The sequence below is a fragment of the Gopherus flavomarginatus genome, chromosome 1, assembly GCF_025201925.1.
Source record: "Gopherus flavomarginatus isolate rGopFla2 chromosome 1, rGopFla2.mat.asm, whole genome shotgun sequence".
In the NCBI taxonomy this organism is placed as follows: domain Eukaryota; kingdom Metazoa; phylum Chordata; order Testudines; family Testudinidae; genus Gopherus; species Gopherus flavomarginatus.
Genome location: NC_066617.1, coordinates 318,098,340 through 318,120,772, shown reverse-complemented (window position 1 = coordinate 318,120,772; position 22,433 = coordinate 318,098,340). Strand labels below are relative to the sequence as shown.

General features: G+C 42.6%; 1 protein-coding gene across 6 annotated transcripts in view; it reads left to right on the top strand.

Annotated features, from left to right (window-relative positions):
* LOC127043240 (complement C4-like) overlaps positions 1-22,433 on the top strand; it is a 117,246-nt gene that overhangs the window by 51,726 nt on the left and 43,087 nt on the right. For all 6 annotated transcript variants that reach the window (XM_050937110.1, XM_050937111.1, XM_050937109.1 and 3 more), the window contains 7 exons: positions 3,034-3,237; positions 5,703-5,817; positions 6,037-6,107; positions 8,817-8,956; positions 9,532-9,744; positions 12,557-12,608; positions 15,891-15,971. In XM_050937110.1, coding sequence (XP_050793067.1) covers positions 3,034-3,237; positions 5,703-5,817; positions 6,037-6,107; positions 8,817-8,956; positions 9,532-9,744; positions 12,557-12,608; positions 15,891-15,971 — 876 coding nt within the window. The remainder of the gene's footprint in view (positions 1-3,033; positions 3,238-5,702; positions 5,818-6,036; positions 6,108-8,816; positions 8,957-9,531; positions 9,745-12,556; positions 12,609-15,890; positions 15,972-22,433) is intronic.

Here is a 22,433-nt window from a genome sequence, read left to right as displayed (position 1 = left end):
CCAAGGGAGCTCAATCTTCATTCAGGAAAACTTCTGCTTTGTAAAAACAGTTGAGTTAGCCTGAAACTGTGAAACCATGAGACATGAGGTGCAACATGTTATATCTGAGTGACCACACCACTGTTCTTACTTGTCTTTGCTCTGGTACCGTATATGCAGGTTGAGATACACCAGTGAGATACACCACTCTCACTGAATGTGGGAGTCTTTGACTGCTTCTGAAATGTCTCAGATAAGCATTTTCATGGCACTGCTTTGTAGAGGAGCAAGCCTTCTTCAATAGCAACATCAGAAACATACCTCACGAGCGCTAGAAGCCATCCAGTACCAGAGATACCAGTTGACTTATTATGTTGAATTGTTAAATAGTCCCTTTTCCTGTCTTTTGAAAGCAGTTGTTCTCATACATTCTCAGCCACATCACTGATACAATATCGAATAGTCTCATTTTACAAAGGGCCTCTTTTCAGTTTGGTGGCTGATTCATCTAGTCAGGCTTCCTGCATAGCACAAAATAATTCCTAGAGCAGATCTTTTAGAAAACATCCAATCTCGATATAAAGGTTGTCAGTGACGCAGAATCCATCACAACCCTTGGTAAATTGTTCCAATGGCTAATTACCCTTACTATCAAAACTAAATGTTTTATTACCAGTCTGAATTTGTCTAGCTTCAACTTCCAGCCATTGTATCCTGTTATATCTTTCTCTGCTAGATTGAAGAGCTCATTATTAAATATTTGTTCCCACTGTAGATGCTTATAGATTGTAATCAAGTCTCCCCTGAAGCTTCTCTTTTTGTTAAGCTAAATAGACTGAGCTCCTTGAGTCTATCACTATAACGCATGTTTTCTAATCCCTTCATCATTTTTGTGGCTCTTCTCTGAACCCTTTCCAAGTTATCAACATCCTTCTTGAACTGTGAGAACTGGAGACAGTATTCCAGCTGCAGTCACACCAGTGATCAATACAGAGGTAAAATAACCTCTCTCCTGCTTGAGATCCCCCCGTTTATTCATCCTAAGATTACATTAGCCCTTTTGGCCACAGCATCATGCTGGGAACTCCTGTTCAGCTCATTATCAACTGCAACCCCCAAATCTTTTTCAGAGTCAGGCCATATAATTTTTGAACCCATATTCATTGGGCAGGGAAGTATAAGATTTTCTACACTAGTATAATCCTTATACTGTTGTGTGATCAAGATAAGATTCCTGAAGGGCATGAGTCTTGTCATAGCCAGTTTGAATAGTCAAGTCTTGTTGATGGTTCAAGGCTTTGAGTTTTCTCAGGAAAAAACCCTCAGGTTCATCTTTCAGTGACAGTCATTTTGAAGGCTTCTTAGCCTAGGCTGCTAGCATTTCATATCGCACCACACACTGTGATATCAAATCAGTCACTGTAAAACCAATTGTTTCATCCTCGTGTTTTCTGTTACCTTTATGAGCAGTCCTGGGGACACCTCACTTGCCATTGTCTCACTCACAAAACTTTTCAACAAGGCAGGGTCCTTTCCTGACTGACTAGAAGTCCTTTCCTTTGGCTAGAAGTGATCTCTAGTAAAAATGGAATGAGATAGGCAACATGATCATGTTAGGCTCATTGGGCCTTCATGTTAACAGCAGATGCACTGTTCCAGCTCAGTGGTATGTTTTATCATGGTCTGTGTGCATGGGCATGAGCACTTGCCCTTCCTATAGTCAGGGGCGGCTCTAGGCATTTCGCCGCCCCAATCATGGCAGGCAGGCTGCGTTCGGCGGCTTGCCTGTGGAGGGTCCTCCGAAGCCATGGGACCAGCGGACCTCCCGCAGGCAAGCCGCCAAAGGCATCCTGCCTGCCACCCCCGCTGCGCCGGCAGAGCGCCCCCCGCAGCTTGCTGCCCCAAGCACACACTTGGCGTGATGGGGACTGGAGCCGTCCCTGTCTATGGTACATCATAAATAACAGTGCAGGTACAGGTGTTTTATTTGCAGCCTCTCTAGTGGCATATGGCACTCACATTCTGCTCAAGACTACACTGAGCTTTAGTCTAGCTTTGGGTTGCAGTAATATGATGGCCTTAAAGGCAGCATGCCAGTCATGACAAGACTTATTATGTGTATCTAATTGCAAATGTATTACATTTCCTTTTTTTTCCCGCTGCAAAATGTTAGTCATGTTTCAATTACATTTTTGGTACAATTTTTCATAACATTGTTGGATCTTCTCTACAACCCTCTTTGGGATTGGATTTTATGCTTTGAGAAACAATACCCTATACTCTAAGAGAGTGTGGCTTCTCAGCTCTCCAAAAGGGATGGAGCATTCATTTCTAGCACTCCACAGTTATGAGATATTAGAACTTACCATTGTCACTGGATCAGGATGGAAAATGATGAGTGTAATTTTCACTCTTTACCTTTATCTGAGCCTGGATGGGAGGGAAATGGGAAGAAATGTTTTTGTGGCAGGTACCTTTTTTTTTATTGATGGTCATTGAAAAGCTATTCAAAGGCTAAGCATATTGGAAACATTCTCAGTGGAAATGGGCTAGTAGACAGATTACAGGTGAGGATGTCAAAGTATATGTTTAGTTTAGTTTATTAAATCATTCTGTTCTTTGTTCCGGCGAAAGCAGAAATAAAGGAACATAATCCACACAGAGGAGGAAAAACTTGATAACTGAAACTCACAATCTTAAATTTTTCTGTGTAAGAAAACAAGCATTTGAAAAATGTGTCCTAAATAAGAGTCCAATTCTGCTCTCATTCACTTCAATTTAAGTCCGCTGATCCTGCCCCCAGTGACTTCATGGTCTGAACCCGAAGGAAAGATAAGATTGTAAACCCTTTGGGTGAAAGCACCTTCTTCTCATTCTGTTTTAGTACAATGCCTAGCTGGGTGGAGCCCTGGTTCATGATAAGGGCTCCAATGGCTACTGTAATAATAGTGAAAAATAATAATAATGACATAGGTGAAGTACATAAGCATGACTGAATATCTCAAAATTTATCAAAGCCTCTGCAACACTGACGTCACTGTCATTTTGTTACAGCTAGCAAATACCAAGATCCTGCTCTACGAAAGTGCTGTCAGGATGGAATGAGATTAAATCCAATGAAGTTTTCTTGTGCCAAAAGGCTAACTAGAGTTACTGGCTCAATCAAATGCAAAGAAACTTTCAAGTACTGTTGTAAGAGGGCTCAGAGCCTCAGGAAGGAGCTGGAGAAGAAGAGACTAGCTTCTGCACTGGCAAGAAGTAAGGAATTTTGCCTTTTAGTAACATACCATTTTTAAACAGTGAATTGTATACAGTCATCTCTGAAGAACGAGTTGTTTTAGGGCTGCAAGGTAGAGAAGAATCACATAGGTAACTATTGTTCATGGGGACATTGCAATGCCTGTGGCTTTAGCCTTGCTAATCTCATAAAACCTGTAGCAGTTTGTGCAGCTGATTCCCCAAGCATGGGGTTCCAAAATGACACTGAACTTCAAATATAATTCAGTCCTGCAAGATACTGAGCACTGACTTGGACGGTCCTGTCCTGCAATGTGCTGAGCACCTGATACTTCTGTTGACGTCAGCGCTCCAATAATTGCCCTTGTAGTTTGTTACCAATGGTTTCTAGGCAGTACATCTGTGTTCATGTCAGACTGTGAAAAGAACAGATCTAGCTCTGTCCGAAAGTCGAGCTCAGGTGTTTGGGCCATAAGACGTTGGGTTACATTTATCAAAGAGCGAATGCACTGCGTGAAGGAGGACAATGTATCTGAAGTAATTCTCCTTTATATGCACACACGTATACATATGTCATGGCTGAGTAGGGTGGGATTTTGGAAAGTGCATATTATTGGTTAAACTCTGCTCCCCTTGAAGTCAGTGGGGGGTTTCAGTGAGAGCAGAGTTAGGCCAATGATGGGAGCTTTTGAAACCCCCACCTGAAATGTTTAACCACCATTGTTTGTTGGTGATTTATGTGTAATTTACAAAGTTCCACACCCCTTTCCTCTCCTCCTCTCACAGACCTCTCCATACCTTCCTGCATGCTCCCATTTACATTTTCAAGGTCCCTTCTCCAAACGTATTCACCATACCACAAATACTGCCTCCCATGCCTTTGTGGGATGTGCGAACAGTGAGATCAAGGAAAGCAATCCAGGAATTCTCCGTATGTTTTTGGCCCTCATTTGTTGTGCCATGTTGAGTTTAGTTAGCAGGTGCATCGGGGCGGGTATTGTGAGCCTGAGTCCTCCGTGCCCTGCACCTTGTACAGTCACTTATACCTGTGCAAAGGAAGGGTTAAATGCTCCCAGTAACACTTTGCATGGATCCTCTCTAAATGCCTGTCTATGGCTACAGGGAGTACAAAGCAGTGGAGAATTAGGGCCTCTGAAGTCAAACAGGTTGTGTAAAAAATTTCCTTTTTTCTGTTTTGAATTGCCCACTTTAAAATGTCACCTTGTTTATGTGTTCTGAGACAGGGAGACCAGAAGCTCCTGATCCACCTTCTCTGCACCGTTCACTTTTTATATACTTTTATCACGTCACTTCTATTCATTTCCTTCTTAATCCCTGTCCCTATCTTTTCAATCTTTCTCCACATGAATTTTCCCATTTCCTAACCATTCACATTACCTTTCTCTGACCACCATCTAATTCTGTAATATCCTTTTTGAGATCTGGCAACCTCGACACAGTATTCCAGATGAGGTTGCACCATGGATTTACACAAAGGGATTGTAATAGTATCCCCGTTATTCACCATCCCATTCCTTAGGCAACCTGATATCTTGTTTGCTTTTTTGACTGCTGCTGTGTACTGAGCAGAGGTCTTCATTGAGCTGTCCACAATTTCAATTAAAAAGTTAATTTCTTTACATGAGTTGTATACCATGAGCCTGATCCAAAGCCCACTGACGTCAGTGGATGGATTCCCACTGTGGTCTACTGAGTATGGCCCTGGTTTCTGTTCCCAGCTCGAACACTAAGCAGCTGTGTGACCTTAAGGATTTCATTTCAGCTCTCTGGGCCTCCCTTGCCCGTCCCACACAATGTTTAAACTATTTTGATTACTAGCAGGGAGAGGAACTGCCTCTCACTGTGTATTTGTACAGTGCCTAGCACAATGGCAACCCAATATCAGCTGGGGTCTCTAAGCACTCCTGCCATGCAAATAAATAATAACAATCATTATCATCACCATTTCTGAATTAATTTCAGTGCACTTTGGATCACACCCTGTGTACCCAAGCACTCTGAAAGTCTTCCTGCCTGCTGACTGTATGAAATTCAAGCAGAGAAGTTTTTTGCATTTGTCTCCATTCTTCCCCTTGGGCAGCCAGTTTCATTGTACAATTCTGTGTGTCATGACTGATCCCATTCAAAGCATGATTTCTGTCACCAGTGTTCTCTCCTTCTCCTTTCATGCCCCATCTATCACAGTAATAATGAAGAAATAAGGGGGAATTTTTTTGGTTGACAGCATATAATTCCCCAGTTTGGAAGGAAGAATTAACCTTTTGTTCAGTGTCAATCTTTAGTCATTGTCTGTTGTCTTTCTGCATTTTTTTTGCGGTTTACAAGATCAAAACCAGTCAGTCTTTTCATTCAGCTATTCAGCATATTAATCCTTTTGTCTTGTCTCTCTGACATCTGATTATCCAAATCAGTGTAAGGTTATTGTCCATAGGTTTCAGGGAAGACTCCCAATTTCTGTTTTCCAGTTGGTGACGTTCCAGAAGAAGATGTGTTTGATGAAACTTCAATCAACTTGCGCAGTGTCTTTCCTGAGAGCTGGTGGTGGGAGACAGTAGAAATAAAAAACCCTGGACAGCATAGGTACTGTATTATTTGACCAGATGAATACACCTACATGTATATAAATATACCCATAAAGTCAGTGTTCTGTTGAATCTATTATAGAGGCATTTGGATCTGCTTGCTGTGTCTCTCCTCCACAACTGATATTTTTTTTTCTTGTCAGTCTTCAAGATTTAAGGAATGAACTTGTTTTCATTTCATGCATTCTTCTTAATACCTTATCTCTTGTCCCTTTAGGATAACAAATGCTATTCCTGACTCTATAACTACTTGGGAAATTCAAGCAATAAGTATATCACCTCAAAAAGGTAAAAAACCCTATTGGTAAGCTATTGGTTCACTCTCTACTGATGCATGGTAAACTATTGGTTCACTCTCAACCTCTACACCAGGGGTCGGCAACCTCTGGCACACCTCTGGCACACGGCTCACCAGGGTAAGCACCCCGGCGGGCCAGGCCAGTTTGTTTACCTGGCATCTGCAGGTTCGGCCAATCGCGGTTCCCACTGGCCACGGTTCGCTGCTCCAGGCCAATAGGGCAGCAGGAAGCAGCACGGGCAAGGGATGTGCTGGCCTTGGCTTCCCATCGCCCCCATTGGCCTGGGACTGGCAAACTGCAGCCAGTGGCAGCCATGATCGGCCGAACCTGCCGACACGGCAGGTAAACAAACTGGCCCAGCCCGCCAGGGTACTTACTCTGGCGAGCCATGTGCCAGAGGTTGCTGACCCCTGCTGTACACCATCTTAAAGATGTGTACTAGATCATCTAGAAGTTATGAGCTCAATACAGAAAGTACAGAATGGAATTTTATGGCCTGCGTTGTGCAGGAGATCAGACTAAGCAATCATAATGGTTCCTTCTGGCTTTGAAAATCTAAGAACCTTTTAATTTTAGCTTCCAGTTAGACAGACGGTTATGGCAAATGTGGTAAATAACAATGATAAATAAAATGCTTAGCACTTTGAACTTATGACTCTTTCACTGTATTTAGTGATGACTGCATTCATATTAAATAAGTCTGGGGAGCAGATGCAAAAAGAAAATTCCAAAGGAATCATATTCAGATTTTAACTGAATATGTGGTACATTACCATTAATAGATTCGTTGGTTTTGAATAATAATACCTAGCACTTTGCATCTGTAGATCTCAACATGCTTCACAAAAGAGATCAGTGTCATTGTACCCATTTTAAAGATGGAGAAACTGAGAAACAGAAAGGTGAAATGACTTCCATAAAATCACCCAAGCAGGCCAGTGACAGATATGGGAATAGAATCCAAATCTTCTGAGTCCCAGTCCTATGCTCCATCCACTAGGCAACATTGCCTCATACATGCAGAAGAGATCACTCTAGTGTGCTTTCCTGTATAACACAGACCATAGAATTCCACTCCGTTAGAGTCATAGTCATAGAATTTAAGGCCAGAAGGAGCCATCAGATCATCTAGTCTGATCTGCTGTATAGCACAGGCCACCAGCACCCACACACTCAACTCAGCAACAGAAATTAGACCAAAGTATTACCGCCCAAAGGTCATTAGACTCTTATGTGCCACACACAGAGAATAAGAAGGACTGTGGTGCATCAGTGCCCGAGGCCCCAGCAATGGCAGGGAAATTTGGGCTCAATACAGTTACTCCTGTACTGAGCCCAAATTTCCCTGCCATTGCTGCGGCCTTGGACACTGATGCAAATTCTCCACAAAGCATTTTAAGAACATGGGATTTGCCATACCAGATAAAATTCAAAACCATGGATGTATCCTGTTTCCAAATTTGCTGAACCAACCACTGGCCCAAACTTCATGGCTTCAGAAAGAACAGAACAAATTCACAATATACCCAGCCAATTGTTCAGTGTTGGAGGCAGGAGTAAAAGTTTCCTCCTGACCCGGCAGGTGATCAGCTTATGGTCTGAAGCATACAGTGTGATTACCATTATCAGTATTCTAGCTTGCACAATCACAGACATAAGCTGCCATAAGATATAGCTACAGAGACTTTTCTTCCTAGTTTGTAAACAACCAAACTTAGTACCATTCTTTTGCATTTATTGTAAAAGCTTAGCAAATTCAGGCCTTTTCATAAGTCTCCCATGGATGCCAGCACTGGGTTTAGGTAGCACTGCTGTTCCAAATTAACATACCTTTTAACTAACGCATTATTGTAGACCCCAAAAAGATTGTCTGCATGGACCTTTGAGCCCGTGCAGAATCCCGTTGATTTCAGCAGGACTCTGCACATGAAATGTCCCTTTGCAAAATCAGGACCGTTGTCATTTAGGCCTTGATTCAGCAAGGGGTTTAACATGTGTCAAATATAAAGCCCCTGAGTAGTTTCCACTGGTGTAATGATTACAGCAGTGGAGCACGACTGTGGAGGACTACCCAAGAAAAGTAATAGAAAAGGCCTTTTCTAGGAACCTCATTCACAGTCTGTTAATCTCTTTTCTCTGAAAATATTTATTTGGAAAGAAGTTCAACAAACTTTGTGCTGTTTGTTTTAGTACTGTGTGGGGTAAATTCTGTCATCCCTTTGTGCAGGTAGAGAGCCCCGCCCTTAGCAGAACCAGTGTAGTTGTCCATGGGGAGACTACACTTCTGTGTGCTACACAGAACACAATTTCACAGCTGCCTCCCTTTATGAAGCTCTGGATGGGGACTGGAGCCAGGCCAGGAGTGGAGAAGGTTCAGTTTGGTGCATCCATGCCTGTGCAATCTCCATCTCATAGGTCATGTAGAGCAGGCAGGCAGTCATGGTTGTCGAGCTGATCTGCACTACAGCCTTGGGGAAGGAATCTGTCTCCTAGACCTCCCCAGGACTTCCAAAACTAAGCTGGGCTTGATGCAGGATAGATTTGGACATAGATTTGTTTCTGAACATCAAGAAAGGAGCAGAGCTATTTGTTCTTTTTTAAATGTAACATCTTAATAAGTACCTAAACTAACAGCACTCTGAAAAGCTAACATACTGTGGTTTTGCTGGGTCTGAACTTCAGTTTTCTCCTCCACCAGGATTCTGCATAGCTGACCCTAAGACCTTTACGGTTTTCAAAGATTTTTTTGTATCAGTAAGGTTACCATATTCAGTTAAACGGTATGAGCAGCTAGAAGTAAAAGCAGTTGTCTACAACTACCTCTCTGAAGATCTCAAGGTAATGTTACTGTAGTACATTGCTGAACTGTATGCTATACACATCACCCAACCACCAGTCCTTAATTCCTTTATCAAGTTTCAGCTACGTTGTCTGAGTTGGCCATACCTGGCTGAGGTCCTTTGAGCTTTGTAGAAAGAAGCAGAGCTAGGATAAGGGAAGACTGTTGTCTTTCCCCTGCTCCCTCAAGCTTCAGGGACTAATTGAAAATAACATTAATGTTTATATTGCATGTTTTCAAAGCAATGAACCAATATTCACTAATTTATCCTTATATCCCTCCTGTAGGCAGGTGAGTACAGTTAGCCCCATCTCGGAATAAGCTGCTCAGTCTAAGTGTTTTGGCTGGGAGGCAAGATGGTCTAATGGATTAGCTATCGGACTGGGAATTAATAGATTGCAGTTCTGTTCTTGGTTTTGATAATGATTCATTGTGTAGCCACAATGAGCACTTAGCTCCTCTGAACCTCTGATCCATTTGAGGTTTGCTCTTCATTGTTTATATCTGTTGGATATCTATTTCCTTGAGCAGTGGTGTAATAAATATTATGACAAGCATTTCCTTGTTCCAATAGGTTACAGTGAAGATGATCACAGTGGAGGGGGTGTGCAGTGCAGGGACATCGACAAAGGATGTGCAACAGAAACTAACTATTAAGGGAAACTCAGCAGTGCCTGCCTATTTCTCAGTAGTTCCACTCATTGTAGGGGAAATTCCAATTACCATTACTGCTTTTGACCCAATTTCTGGACACAGCGATAGTGTTATGAAGAAACTCAAAGTTGTGGTAAGTATAACAGCATTTGATCAGCTCAACTGTGGAGCAGGAATTTAATAGCTCTTTCTATCTGTCTCTGTTTTATTAAATAAACACAATTGTGTGCATGGAACTCTCAGGAAGAAAATAGAATTAGAAAGTAGTGACTAGAATGCTTTTAGCACAGAGAAGAAACTTCATTCTGGGATTGACCTATGACTACAATTCCCTATTATAAGGTGGGTGCACAACTGGTTGGAAAAGCATACTCAGAGTAGTTATCAATGGTTCACAATCAAGCTGGAAGGGCATATTGAGTTGGGTCCTGCAGGGATCTGTCCTTGGTCTGGTTCTATTCAATATCAGAAGAACATAAGAATGGCCATAATGGGTCAGACCAAATGTCCATCTAGCCCAGTATCCTGTCATCCGACAGTGGCCAATGCCAGGTGCCCCAGAGAGAATGACCAGAACAGGTAATCATCAAGTGATCCATCCCCTGTTGCCCATTCACAGCTTCTGGCAAACAGGCTAGGGACACCATCCCTGCCCATCCTGGCTAATAGCCATTGATGGACCTATCATCCATGAACTTATCTAGTTCTGTTTTAAGCCTTGTTATAGTCTTGGCCTTCACAACATCCTCTGGCAAGGAATTCCACAGGTTGACTGTGCATATGTGAAATCCATAGTCCTGCTCAGTGCAGGGGAATGGACAAGATGACCTATAAAGGTTTCTTGTAGTTCTACATTTCTATGACTATTGTAGGTAAAAAGAGTTCACTACTGAATTATCCTGAAAGAGAGAAGAGTTGACTACCTCCGATGTAGCTTGAGCTACACCAGTATGATTGGTTGTTTGCTCTTAAAGAAGGAATCCAATTGCTCTGGCAACCATCAAAGGAGTGGCCTCATAGACCAGCCAATCACAGTTGGTTGGAAAACAGGGTTGGCCTAACTAGTCCCAAACCTCCACCTAGGTTGCATATAGTGCTACATGTGCAGTTGGGAGGGTTTGTTTTTATTCCATGAACCTGTGGCTGAAGATTTGCATGATGTTCACCCACTTATATGCAACATTTGTGATGGTGGTAACTCCTAGTAGTCCTGGCATTTGTTCCTAGCCAACATTAATGGTTGTACAGCTAAGGAGCATACCTGAAAAGAAAGCTTCCTTGGATGAATCTTTAATCTCACTGCTTTCTTCGCTAAAGGTGGGAGGGGATGCCATTTTCAAAAGTCAATCTAGCTCAGGGTTGCCCAACAGAGGGTCCCTTTGGCAACCTACCAGGAGCCCAAGGCCACACCTAATTTACATATATGGGACTGATTCTGGCTGCGCTCACCACTAATAAGTAGCTGTAGCCTCAGGGATCAAGATAAAGCACTGTATGTTGGAAACCTGTAGTTTCTACTGGCCACATCCCCATTAAAATGGAGGCAGCCTTTATTATTTATTTATTTATATGTTCACTGCTAATAACATGCTTGTTGCTGTACAAGACACAAAGATAAAGTCAGTTCCTACCCCAAGTTCCTACCTCTCACCTAAAAGACATAGAGAAGATGGGAGACACTGGGAAGTCAGGAAGGAAAGCAGTCATTTGTGGTAACTTTCTGTCTCTTTGCTGGAAAAAGCATTATTGGCCTTATATGGCCTTCATTGCTTTAGTATAAATTCAGGAAGTCTGTGGTAGAGTAGGGAACTGAAACTGTGTCCCCCAAATCCTTGGTTGGTACCCTTCTCAGTGACCCATCCTTCGTAGTGATAATGCCCAGCACAAGGTCTTCCATATTTAATAGACAATCTGGAATTTTGCAATGTCATGATAACAGGGACCACATTCCAGGTAGTGAGATCAAGAACACTGAGACATTAGAATCATAGACTCATAGGACTGGAAGGGACCTCTCGAGATCATCTAGTCCAGTTCCCTGCACTCATGGCAGGGCTACATATTATCTAGACCAGTGGTGTGCAAACTGCAGCCCACAGGCTGCAACTGGCCATTCAGGGTAATCTGCTGGTGGGGCGCAAGAGAGTTAGTTTACATTGACCGTCTGCAGCATGGCTGCCTGCAGTTCCCAGTGGCTGCGGTTCACTGTTTCCAGCCAATGGGAGCTGTGGGAAGCGGGGGCCAGCACGTCCCTGCTGCTTCCTGCAGCTCCCATTGGCCAGGAATGGCAAACTGCAGCCACTGAGAGCTGCGAGGGCCGTACCTGCGGATGGTCAGTGTAAAAAAACTGTCTTGCGACCCACTGGCAGATTATCTTGGAGGGCTGCTTGTAGTCCATTGGCTGCAGGTTGCCCACTATTGATCTAGACCATCCCTGTTTGTATCATATCACTCGAATCAAGGCCATTAGTTGTCTCAGCTGTAACTTGTATGAGCTCTGCACAGTCAGCATCTTCTAATTATTTTTTTAAAAAAGAATTGATTAAAAGAAAATTAAGACGTAGCTCCTTTATTGACACTTTGCATAGTGTGTGCGTAAAACATCTCTCCTATGGACTGTAGATGTAGGTTTCACGTGCTAAAAATAAATGTCAAAGCTTCACATTTCTTGTTTATAAAATGTTTCATCTGAAAAAAATGACACTTTTTCTAACAAAAAGACAAGTAAAAATCAGTTCTCAGTTCAGCTGGTATATTTATGGACTTGAAATGCTGACTCTAAGTACCTTTTATTGTATTTGATCAGAAATCTCTATACAAATGAAATTATTGCTGCCATCTACTGGTCCAATATTATGTTAGTGGTGATACATTTTAAGCAGTTAAGTCCTCAGGATGCAATCATTTGCAATGGGGTTGACCTATTTTTTTTCTTTATTGTGCAGACTGAAGGCATTTTACGGACAGAAGAAGAGACCATTTGCATTAATAATAATTGTAAGTTACAAGAGGGGCTTTATTTTTTAAGACTTCCACCATTTTTAGTCTAATAATCTGATTTCAAAATACTTTACAACTATCTGGGCTAGTAGGCTCATAGGAACTGCCTATGGGAATGCTAGGCCCATATACTTCTGGATTCCATCTCTGACAGTGGCAAGCACCAGATGCTTCAGAGATAAGTGTAAGAATCTTATTTAAAGTGACATTCCTATCCCCATGCTCTGTTACATGCCACCAGGAAATAAGCTGAAATATTTGATTGAAATATTTCTTGTATGCTTTTAGTAAATTTTTATCCTGGGCAATTGATGTTTGTTGTCCCTTTTCTGTGGTTCCATGTTCAGAGTAATTGTACTGCCAATCCTTATTTACCAAAATGACAGTGACCAGCATGCAACTACAGTTACCTCCATAAAATATTTCCTCTTTCCTCTTTCACATGTGAATGTGTCAAAGTACTAAAAATTAATATTGATAAAATTTCACTCCACATTGACAGACAAATCATGTTCCCCTGGCTAAGTGAATAGTCTCATTAACATAAATGAGGCTGACTGTTTGCAGAGGAAAGCATGCACAAGTTGGCCTCTAGATAAGCTATGATAATGTTCTGCTCTCGGTTCAATTGGTTAACACTAGAGCTGGGCAAAACGTTTTAGGACAAATAATTTCTTCACCAAAAAATGCAGTTTTGGGTCCGCTGGAACTATTTGAGAATTCAGTATAAATTTGCTGAATAGTTTGAGCCAAAAACAATTTTTGAGCTTGCACGTAGGAGACCCAAGTTCAAATCTCTGTTCCAATGACTATGTATGTTGTACAAACTGTAATGGCTTCAACAGGAGAGACTGAGAAAGACCCATCCCAGTGTACCCTGTTGCCCAGTGGTCAGGGCCCACACCTGGGAGGTCTGAGACCCAAGCTCAAGTCATTGCTCTTGATAAGGCAGAATGGGACTTGACCCTGGGTCTCACACATCTCGGTTGAGTGCAGCACTTCCTCTTCTAGTTTTATGACTGGTGTTTCCAAATTTCCTTGTTTTTAATTAAAAAAGAAATCGTTAAAAATATTTTAAATCTAAATAAAACAGTTCATTTGACCTGAATCTATGTATCTTTTGTTTTGCTAAGAAAACCAAAAATTTTCCATTTTGATCTTAAATGAATTATTTTAGGGTTTGGGGATTTTTTTTGGTTTGGCCAATGAACCAAAATATCGATTATCAAGACACACAGCTCTAGTTGTCAATGAAGTTATTTCTTGTGAACAAAATGGAAATGTGGTAAAAAAAAAAATCTAAAAAAATCCAGTAAAATCCTGTCTGACAGCCATCGAGAGATATGCAGAGTGTTAGTGAGTTATAGATTGGAATGGTCAAATGTACTGACCCTCTGAGCTGCTTATGATAACCTTCAGAGGTTTGAGAGCCAGGCATGCTGACAGGGGCTCCAGCTCCGAGCCCCCTACCCCCTTCCCTGCAGGGCAGAAGCCCCATGGCCCAGCAGGCATCTCCCACGGAGCTGAAGCCCCAAGGCCCACCACCCTGCTGCTGGGCAGAAGCCCCAAGTCTCTGTCCCAGTCTGGCAGGCAGAGAATGTGGTGGCGCACAGTGAGCCACACTTTAACTGTAAAAGTGCCGTATGTGACTCTCAAGCCGCAAGTTTGGTCACCCCTGTTATAGATTATTGTAACAGGCTCTAAATCCAGTGGCATTATTCAGTCCATGATTTTTAGTATCTAGCAAAATTATTAATTTAAGCTCCCAGGTTTGTCTTTTGAAAGTGTTGTGCAGATTTCTTTTGAGGATGAGAAGAGGTCTATGATAGAGTGATCGTTTTGTGAAAAGTATTCACCCATGGTTGATATGGTCTTTTTGTCTTTTATCATGTTGTGTGTGAGTTCCTTCGAGGGCATAGTGATTGTCTGGTTTCACCCACATGGTTGTTATTGGGGGCTGTTATTGGAGCATTTAGTGCGTTGGATGAGGTACACCACATGCCATGATAGGCATGTGTAGGACCCCTGCATCTTGAAAGGTATGTTGTGGCTGGTATTGATTATCGTAGCAGTGGAGATGTGTCTATAGGTTTTGTGTCTGGTGCTGCTTTGAGTTGGTGTGTCCTGGTCTGTGGGAAGCTTGCTTCAGATAAAGAGCTTGGAGAGGTTTGGGGGTTGTTTGAAGGCCAGAAGAGGGGGTTTCAGAAAGATTTCTTTTAGGATGTGGTCCCCATGAAGTATCAGTTGTAATTTTTTAATGAGATCCCATATGGTTTCCGTCATGAGGTGATAGGTGACAACTAGGGGTGTTTGGTTGGAGAGGGTTTTATTTCCGTACTGAAGCAGCTTTCTTGTAGGGCATTTGGGTAACCAGTTCCATGATGCAATCTACTCTGATGGAGACAGGGCCGGCTTTAGGCCTATTCCACCAATTCCCCCGAATCGGGCCCCATGCCAAAGAGGGCCCCGTGCCCAGTGAGAGTCCCTTCCCTGGCTAGAGGTGCCTTTTTAATTTTTACTCACCTGGCGGCGCTTTCGGTCTTCAGCGGCACTTGAGCGGTGGGTCCTTCGCTTGCTCTGGGTCTTCGGCAGCACTTTGGGGGCGGGTCCTTCAGTGCCGCTGAAGACTTGGAGCGAGTGTCACCGAAGACTCAGAGCACCGTCCGGTGAGTACAAGCCCCACGTGTGTTTTCATGTTTGTTTGGGTTTTTTTTGGTCATCCCTGCCGGGGCCCCGTCGAAACTGTTTGAATTGGGCCCCACACTTCCTAAAGCCGGCCCTGGATGGAGAGAGACTTTCACTGGAAGACTTTCATAGCCAGGAAACTGTTAACCCTTTGCTGACACCATACTGTCTATCAAGAATAATTCATCCACACCTTTCTGTGTCCCCGATCCCTTTTTAAAATGATGTTCAAAATCATTTCTTCATAGCTTATAACAAATTTCTCATGTTAGCACTTACTGGCCCTTGTTCAGCAAGGTGCTTAAGTATGCATATCACTTTAAACAGCTAAGTAGTAACATTGAAATTCCATTGCAATTACTCAGGTGCTTAAAGTTATGCACATGCTTAAATACCTTGCTGAATCAGGGCCACTATTATCAGCTCTTCATGCTGCTTCTTGTCTGCCACTGATCTCAACTCTCACAACTTCCTAATGTAACAGTTCTGTTGTGACTGGTATGCATTGTGAGATATTGCTATGAAGGATATGTTTTTAAATTAAATTGTATTGGATAACACTTAAACAGTTCTCATGCACATCTTCTTTTCTAGTTAGAAGCCTTGTTCTTGATCTGAAGAAACCCTCTGATATGATACCAGAGTCTGAGAGCCATGTCTTTATGAGCGTGAAAGGTAAAAATAGCCTCCAGAGATTATAATGATGGCAAATGATATGTGAACTGGTGGATCAGGTTCATAAGCTGATCTCTGTAAATATGAGTCACAATTCTTTCCTGGAGTTCCCCTGTCATTCAGCAGGAAATATTCTGCCGTTGGTTTGGACCAAATCACTGAGAGAGGCAGAACCAAATCTAAGCCATGCTCTCCTCCATCTACTCTCTCCATAGCGAAAGTGTATATATAATGTGTGTGTAAAAAACACATAAAAATTATGTTAAAAGAACATTAAGGTTTCAAAGTCAAGCATTCAGAAGTTAGGAAATGCCGGAATCATGTGCATTATGAACAGTCTTTAACTACATGATCACATACTGTTTTTTCCATGGAAGCCCTGCCTCATTCAGTGCATAGACTGTACAGTACTCAATTAAGGAGCAGCAATTCAGCATTTTTTTATCTTCGTTGGTCGGTCACAGAATTTCCATTGCTGTTCAATCCGGGAAGTTTCATAACTTGATTGTCCCTTAGCAGGTAGACTTCTCTGCCACAAAATACTGTGCACCTGTCTGTAGCCTTATTCATGAATGGGTATATTGATCATTGATGAATCTCTTAGACTGCATTGGTTAAAGATTCAGTCTCCTGAGGTCTAGAGTATCAGGAATATTATTATTATTATTAGGAGACCCTAGGAGCACACAAGAAACAATCCCAGTTTATTACAAGTTCTTTTAGTAACAAATTCTCTAAGCAGATAAACAATCCCACAAATACTAAAATACAATAGCAGATACAGAGAGAGTGCAAAATGTTTAGCCCTATATGACCAGTATCACTCACATCTCCTGCTGGGAGACCTTGGAGTGTCAGTCATTATTCTCCTCCTCATTGTTGTCATCACCACCCGTGGTTGACATCTTGGCATCTCCTTGAGCATTTATTCTCCCCTTACTCTACACAGACCAAGCAACACCTTTTTTCCTGAGTTATGCTTGTGCCTACTAAGGCTCATATATATGCATAAGGCTGTCAACCCCTTTTTTCTTATTTCCACTTCCACACCCCATAGTCTTATGGGTGCTCCACTTTTCACAGGTTATTTTGGTAGACCAGGTCTACATTACAAACTTACATCACTTTAACTACATCACTCGGGGATTTGAAAATCTACACCCCTGAGCGACAAATTTATAGTGACCTAACTACCGGTATAGACAGCATTATGTCGATGGAAGGGCTTCTCTTGTCAACATAGCTACTGCCTTTTATGGAGGTGGATTAACTGTGCTGATGGGAGAAGCTCTCCCGTTAGTGTAGTAGCATTTTCACTGATGTGCTACAGAAGCACAGCTGCACTGGTGCAATGTTTTAATGTATATTAAATATTTCCTGCCCTTAGTTCCCCTTATTCTGAATAACATCTATGCAGACAAGTCTGGATGGTAACCTGCAGTTCTTGCAGAATTTCTCATGAGGTTACAATTGGGTGTCTTGCAGTCTAGACCACTGTGCCCTTTTAAGGAGTCTAATTTGTTCTGTATACTCCAAGTAGGGTGACTAGATGAGAGGAAGAAAATATCGGGACTCATAGTGGGGGGGTCCGCTGGCGGAACAACAACAAAAAAAGCTGAGTGCTGCTGATGGAGCAAAATATCGGGACAAATTGTGTCCCAACCAAAGATTGGTCGGGACACAGGACAAACACCTAAATATCGAAACAGTCCCGATTTTATCAGAGCATCTGGTCACCCTAATTCCAAGTTTCACCTCACTTAAAAACTGCTTGCTTACAAAATCAGACAAAAAATACAAAAGTGACACAGCCACACTATTACTGAAAAAGGTTTACTTTCTCATTTTACCATATAATTATAAAATAAATCAATTGAATATAAATATTGTATTTATATTTCAGTGTATAGCATATGGTATAAACAAGTCATATGTATGAAATTTTAGTTTGTACTGACTTGGCTAGTGCTTTTTATGTACCCTGTTTTAAAACTATGCAAATATCTAGAAGAGTTGATGTACCCCCTAGAAGACCTCTTTGTACCCCAAGGGGCACATGTACCCCTGGCTGAGAACCATTGGTCTAGACGGATATATTGTGGCATATATTCTTAAACATTTTTTTACTTTTATCTTGTAACTTTACTGGTACAGGGTTATTCCTGGGTTACCTACTTATGTTAACCTCCTTAGGCCTGAGGGCTAGTATGGCTAAGCAGAAATCATACAGGCCTCAGCCTGTAGACTGGCATTACAACCTTACTTTGCTTATATACCTAATACATATTTTTTGCTCATAAATACTTGTCAATCTTATACTCCTATGATCCTATCATGCTTAAACCTGTCCATTATGCATTAATTATATTTAATCACAACAACAAATACTCTATTAAATGATTAATTAAACTAATTGACTACACATAGCTCCCACACATCATTTGTGGATTCTCAGCTTAACACATTCACGTGGATTATTACAGGCACAATGAAATCAATGCTTCCTGTTGATCCTGGCTTCCTGAACTGGTGCATATCCACCTACCTCAAATTTGTCATGAGAATTCTTTGGGAGTTCCATTGTGTTCAAGGGAACAAGGATCTTCCAATACATGAAAGCCTAAATAATATGTTGAGATTCTGTTTCAAAACCAGAAAACCCTTTTGGCTTGCAATACAAGGGTACATTTACACAGTGACAAAAGACCCGCAGCGCAGCTGCAGCTTGCCCGAGTCTCAGGCTGTGTGGCTATAAAGTTTCAGTGTAGACCCTTCCCACTCATGGGGTCTCAGATCCCAGGATTCAGCTCAAGCCCAAATGTCTACACTGCAATTTTATAGCCATACAAGCTCACTCACCTGACCTTGGCCAGCTGGGGGTCTTTTATTGTAGTGTAGAGATACCCCAAGAGCTTGAAAACTTGAGGTGAAAAGTGGACGGATGCCAACATCCCAAATACACACCAAATCGAGGATCATGTTGAAGAAATAAATGGCTTTTCACTCCCATAGAAAATATGGTCCACTTTGAATTGCATGCACACATGACATGGCAGATGTGCCTACTTTCTCCATAAATGGAGACTGAGAGATAGAGATACAATCCTACTTGTGACTGTGGAAACAGATTTCAAACTATGGAACACCTCATCAATCAATGTGTCAAATGATCTTATCTCAGTAATGTCTCTGCAATCCTCTCCACTTCACCTGAAACAATCAATTTGATCGCCAACCTAGACTTAGGTATCTTAAAATTGCTTGTTTGTAACCTAGATGAAAGGAGAAGAAAAAAAGAAAGGAGGGCTGGAAGGGACCTCAAGAGGTCACCTAATCCATCCCCAGTGCCGAGCTAGGATTAAGATAGCTAGATCATCCCTACATGTTTGTCTATTATAGAATCATAGAATCTTAGAATCATAGAATATCAGGGTTGGAAGGGACCTCAGGAGGTCATCTAGTCCAACCCCCTGCTTAAAGCAGGACCAATCCCCAACTAAATCCTCCCAGCCAGGGCTTTGTCAAGCCTGACCATAAAAACCTCTAAGGAAAGAGAATCCACCACCTCCCTGGTTAACCCATTCCAGTGCTTCACCACCCTCCTAGTGAAATAGTTTTTCCTAATAGCCAACCTAAACCTCCCCTACTGCAATTTGAAACCATTACTCCTTGTTCTGTCATCTGCTACCACTGAGAACAGTCTAGATCCGTCCTCTTTGGAACCCTCTTTCAGGTAGTTGAAAGCAACTATCAAATCCCCCCCTCATTCTTCTCTTCTTCAGACTAAATAATCCCAGTTCCCTCAACTTCTCCTCATAAGTCATGTGCTCCAGTCCCCTAATCATTTTTGTTGCCTTCCACTGAACTCTTTCCAATTTTTCCACATCCTTCTTATAGTGTGGGGCCCAAAACTGGACACAGTACTCCAGATGAGGCCTCACCAATACCAAATAGATGGGAATGATCACGTCCCTCAGTCTGCTGACAATGCTCCTACTTATACAGCCGAAAATGCCATTAGCCTTCTTGGCAACAAGGGCACACTGTTGACTCATATCCAGCGTCACATCCACTGTAACCTCTAGGTCCTTTTCTGCTGAACTGTCACTCAGTCCCTAGTCTGTAGCAGTGCATGGGATTCTTCTGGCCTAAGTGCAGGACTCCACACTTGTCCTTGTTGAATCTCATCAGATTACTTTTGACCCACTCCTTTAATTTATCTAAGTCTCTCTGTATCCTATTCCTACCCTCCAGCGTATCTACCACTCCTCCCAGTTTAGTGTCATCTGCAAACTTTCTGAGAGTACAATCCACGGCATCCTCCAGATCATTAATGAAGATATTGAACAAAACTGGCCCCAGGACCGACCCCTGGGGGACTCTGCTTGACACCAGCTGCCAACTAGACATAGAGCCATTGATCACGACCCGATGATCTAGTCAGCTTTCTATCCACCTTATAGTCCATTCATCCAGCCCATACTTCTTTAACTTGCTGGTAAGAATACTTTGGTCTTTCAAGCCTCCAATGACAGGAATTCTACCATCCCTAGATAACCTATTCCAGTGCTTAACTATCCTTATAGTTAGAAACTTTTTCCTAATATCTAACCTAAATCTCTCTACAGAAAACAGTTGCTTTCACTACAAAACCCTGATTCATCTCCAGAGTAAAATCCATCCTGTGTACTGAATAAGGCAGGTGTTCTGTGGAAAAAATAGTATAGGACCATATAATTAAAGAGTGGATCATAATGCATATTGACAGAGGGACAAATTATGGTTGCATGGGTAGCTGATTTTTGTGTAATTTCCTATTTAAAAGAAAAAAAAAGCAAACAGAAAAAAAAACAGAAATTCCATCAAGTGGCATCATATTGACACCAACATGGGTCATCAGCAGAGTTGGAACTTTTAGATCCACTGCACAGACCTCTGCCATTTGAGCTACCAAAGTAACTGAAAGCAGTAGAAGTTGTCATCCTCTATGTGGACTGGTGCTAGAGGGAAAAAGCAACACACTTTGCCAAAGGGTTTCACTGATATCTGCTGACAGCGGAGGAATGGTGAGTCTTGGGAATCATGGATTCCATTACAGCAGGGATCAGCAACCTTTCAGAAGTGGTGGGCCGAGTCTTCATTTATTCACTCTAATTTAAGGTTTCACATGCTAGTAATACATTTTAACGTTTTTAGAAGGTCTCTTTCTATACGTCTATAATATATAACTAAACTACTGTTGTATGTAAAGTAAATAAGGTTTTTAAAATGTTTAAGAAGCTTAATATAAAATTAAATTAAAACGCAGAGCACTCTCGACCGGTGGCCAGGACCCGGGACAGTGTGAGTGCCACTGAAAATCAGCTCTCATGTGCCATAGGTTGCCTACCCCTGTGTTACAGGCTCTGGAGGGGAGTTTTCCCTAGTGGGCACAGAGTCTTCTGCCCATTTGCTCCCAGCTTGACCCCTTCTTTCCAATCCCTTCCAAATGTTCCTGTCCTGCCTCTTTCCCACCCCTGGTTCCTTGTCCCAGTTGTGTTCTCGATGCCTAGCCAGTTCCATTCTCCATTCCTCAGGCTTCTCATCCCAGCCCTAGTCTCCTTGCCCAGCCAGTCCCAGTTCCCATCTCCTGGCTTCTTTCTCAATCTGTGTCTTCACCCCTAGCATCTGGTCACTCCATACCCTCATTCCCCATCCCCATAAGCTCCAGTCCCAATCTCCCTCCTTGGGCTCCTTCTCCAATGTCCAGCATTTCCACCCCATCCAGCTGCTTGTTTCACTCTCTTTGCACATCTAATCTTAGTTCTCCCACTTCACCCTGGCTCTTCATCAGACCAGCCTCTCTCCCCTACACCTCTTCCCCTGGCCCCACTGGTTCCCAGTCCTCATCTCCTTGCTCTGCCAGTCTCATTCTTCTTCCCCAGTCTCCTAGACCAACTACTGTCTGCTTCCTCATCCACTGGGTCCTAGTGCCCACTTCTTTTTCCTTCCTGGCTCCCATTTCCTTGTCCAGCTAGTCTCAGTCCCCGACAAATGTCTCCGAGTCTCAGTCTATTTGTCATAATCTCCTCTGCCCCCGTCTCCAAGTCCTAGTCACCTCACCCATCCAGTCCCAGTCTCCTCTTTACCCCCAACTCCTGATCCCAATTTTCCCTCTCCTGCCCCATACCCTTCAGCCTCCAGTTCCATCCTTCCCTCCCAACATCATTGTCCCAATGAACTCAGTCTGTCTCCCCCCACCCCACACACATCTCAGGTCCAGCTCTTTTCTCCTCTGCATTCAGTTATTCAGTTCAGGTGGCCTCCTGGGCCGAGTAGGAGAGTCTTGAAAGCACAGGAGAGACAGCCTCCATGCTCACAGTTCTAGTGCTTGGACCTGGCACAGCTGGGAACTTGTGACACTTTCTCAGGAGGCACATGACTGTTACCCCACTGACCCCAGTGAGAGGAAGACTTGATGGT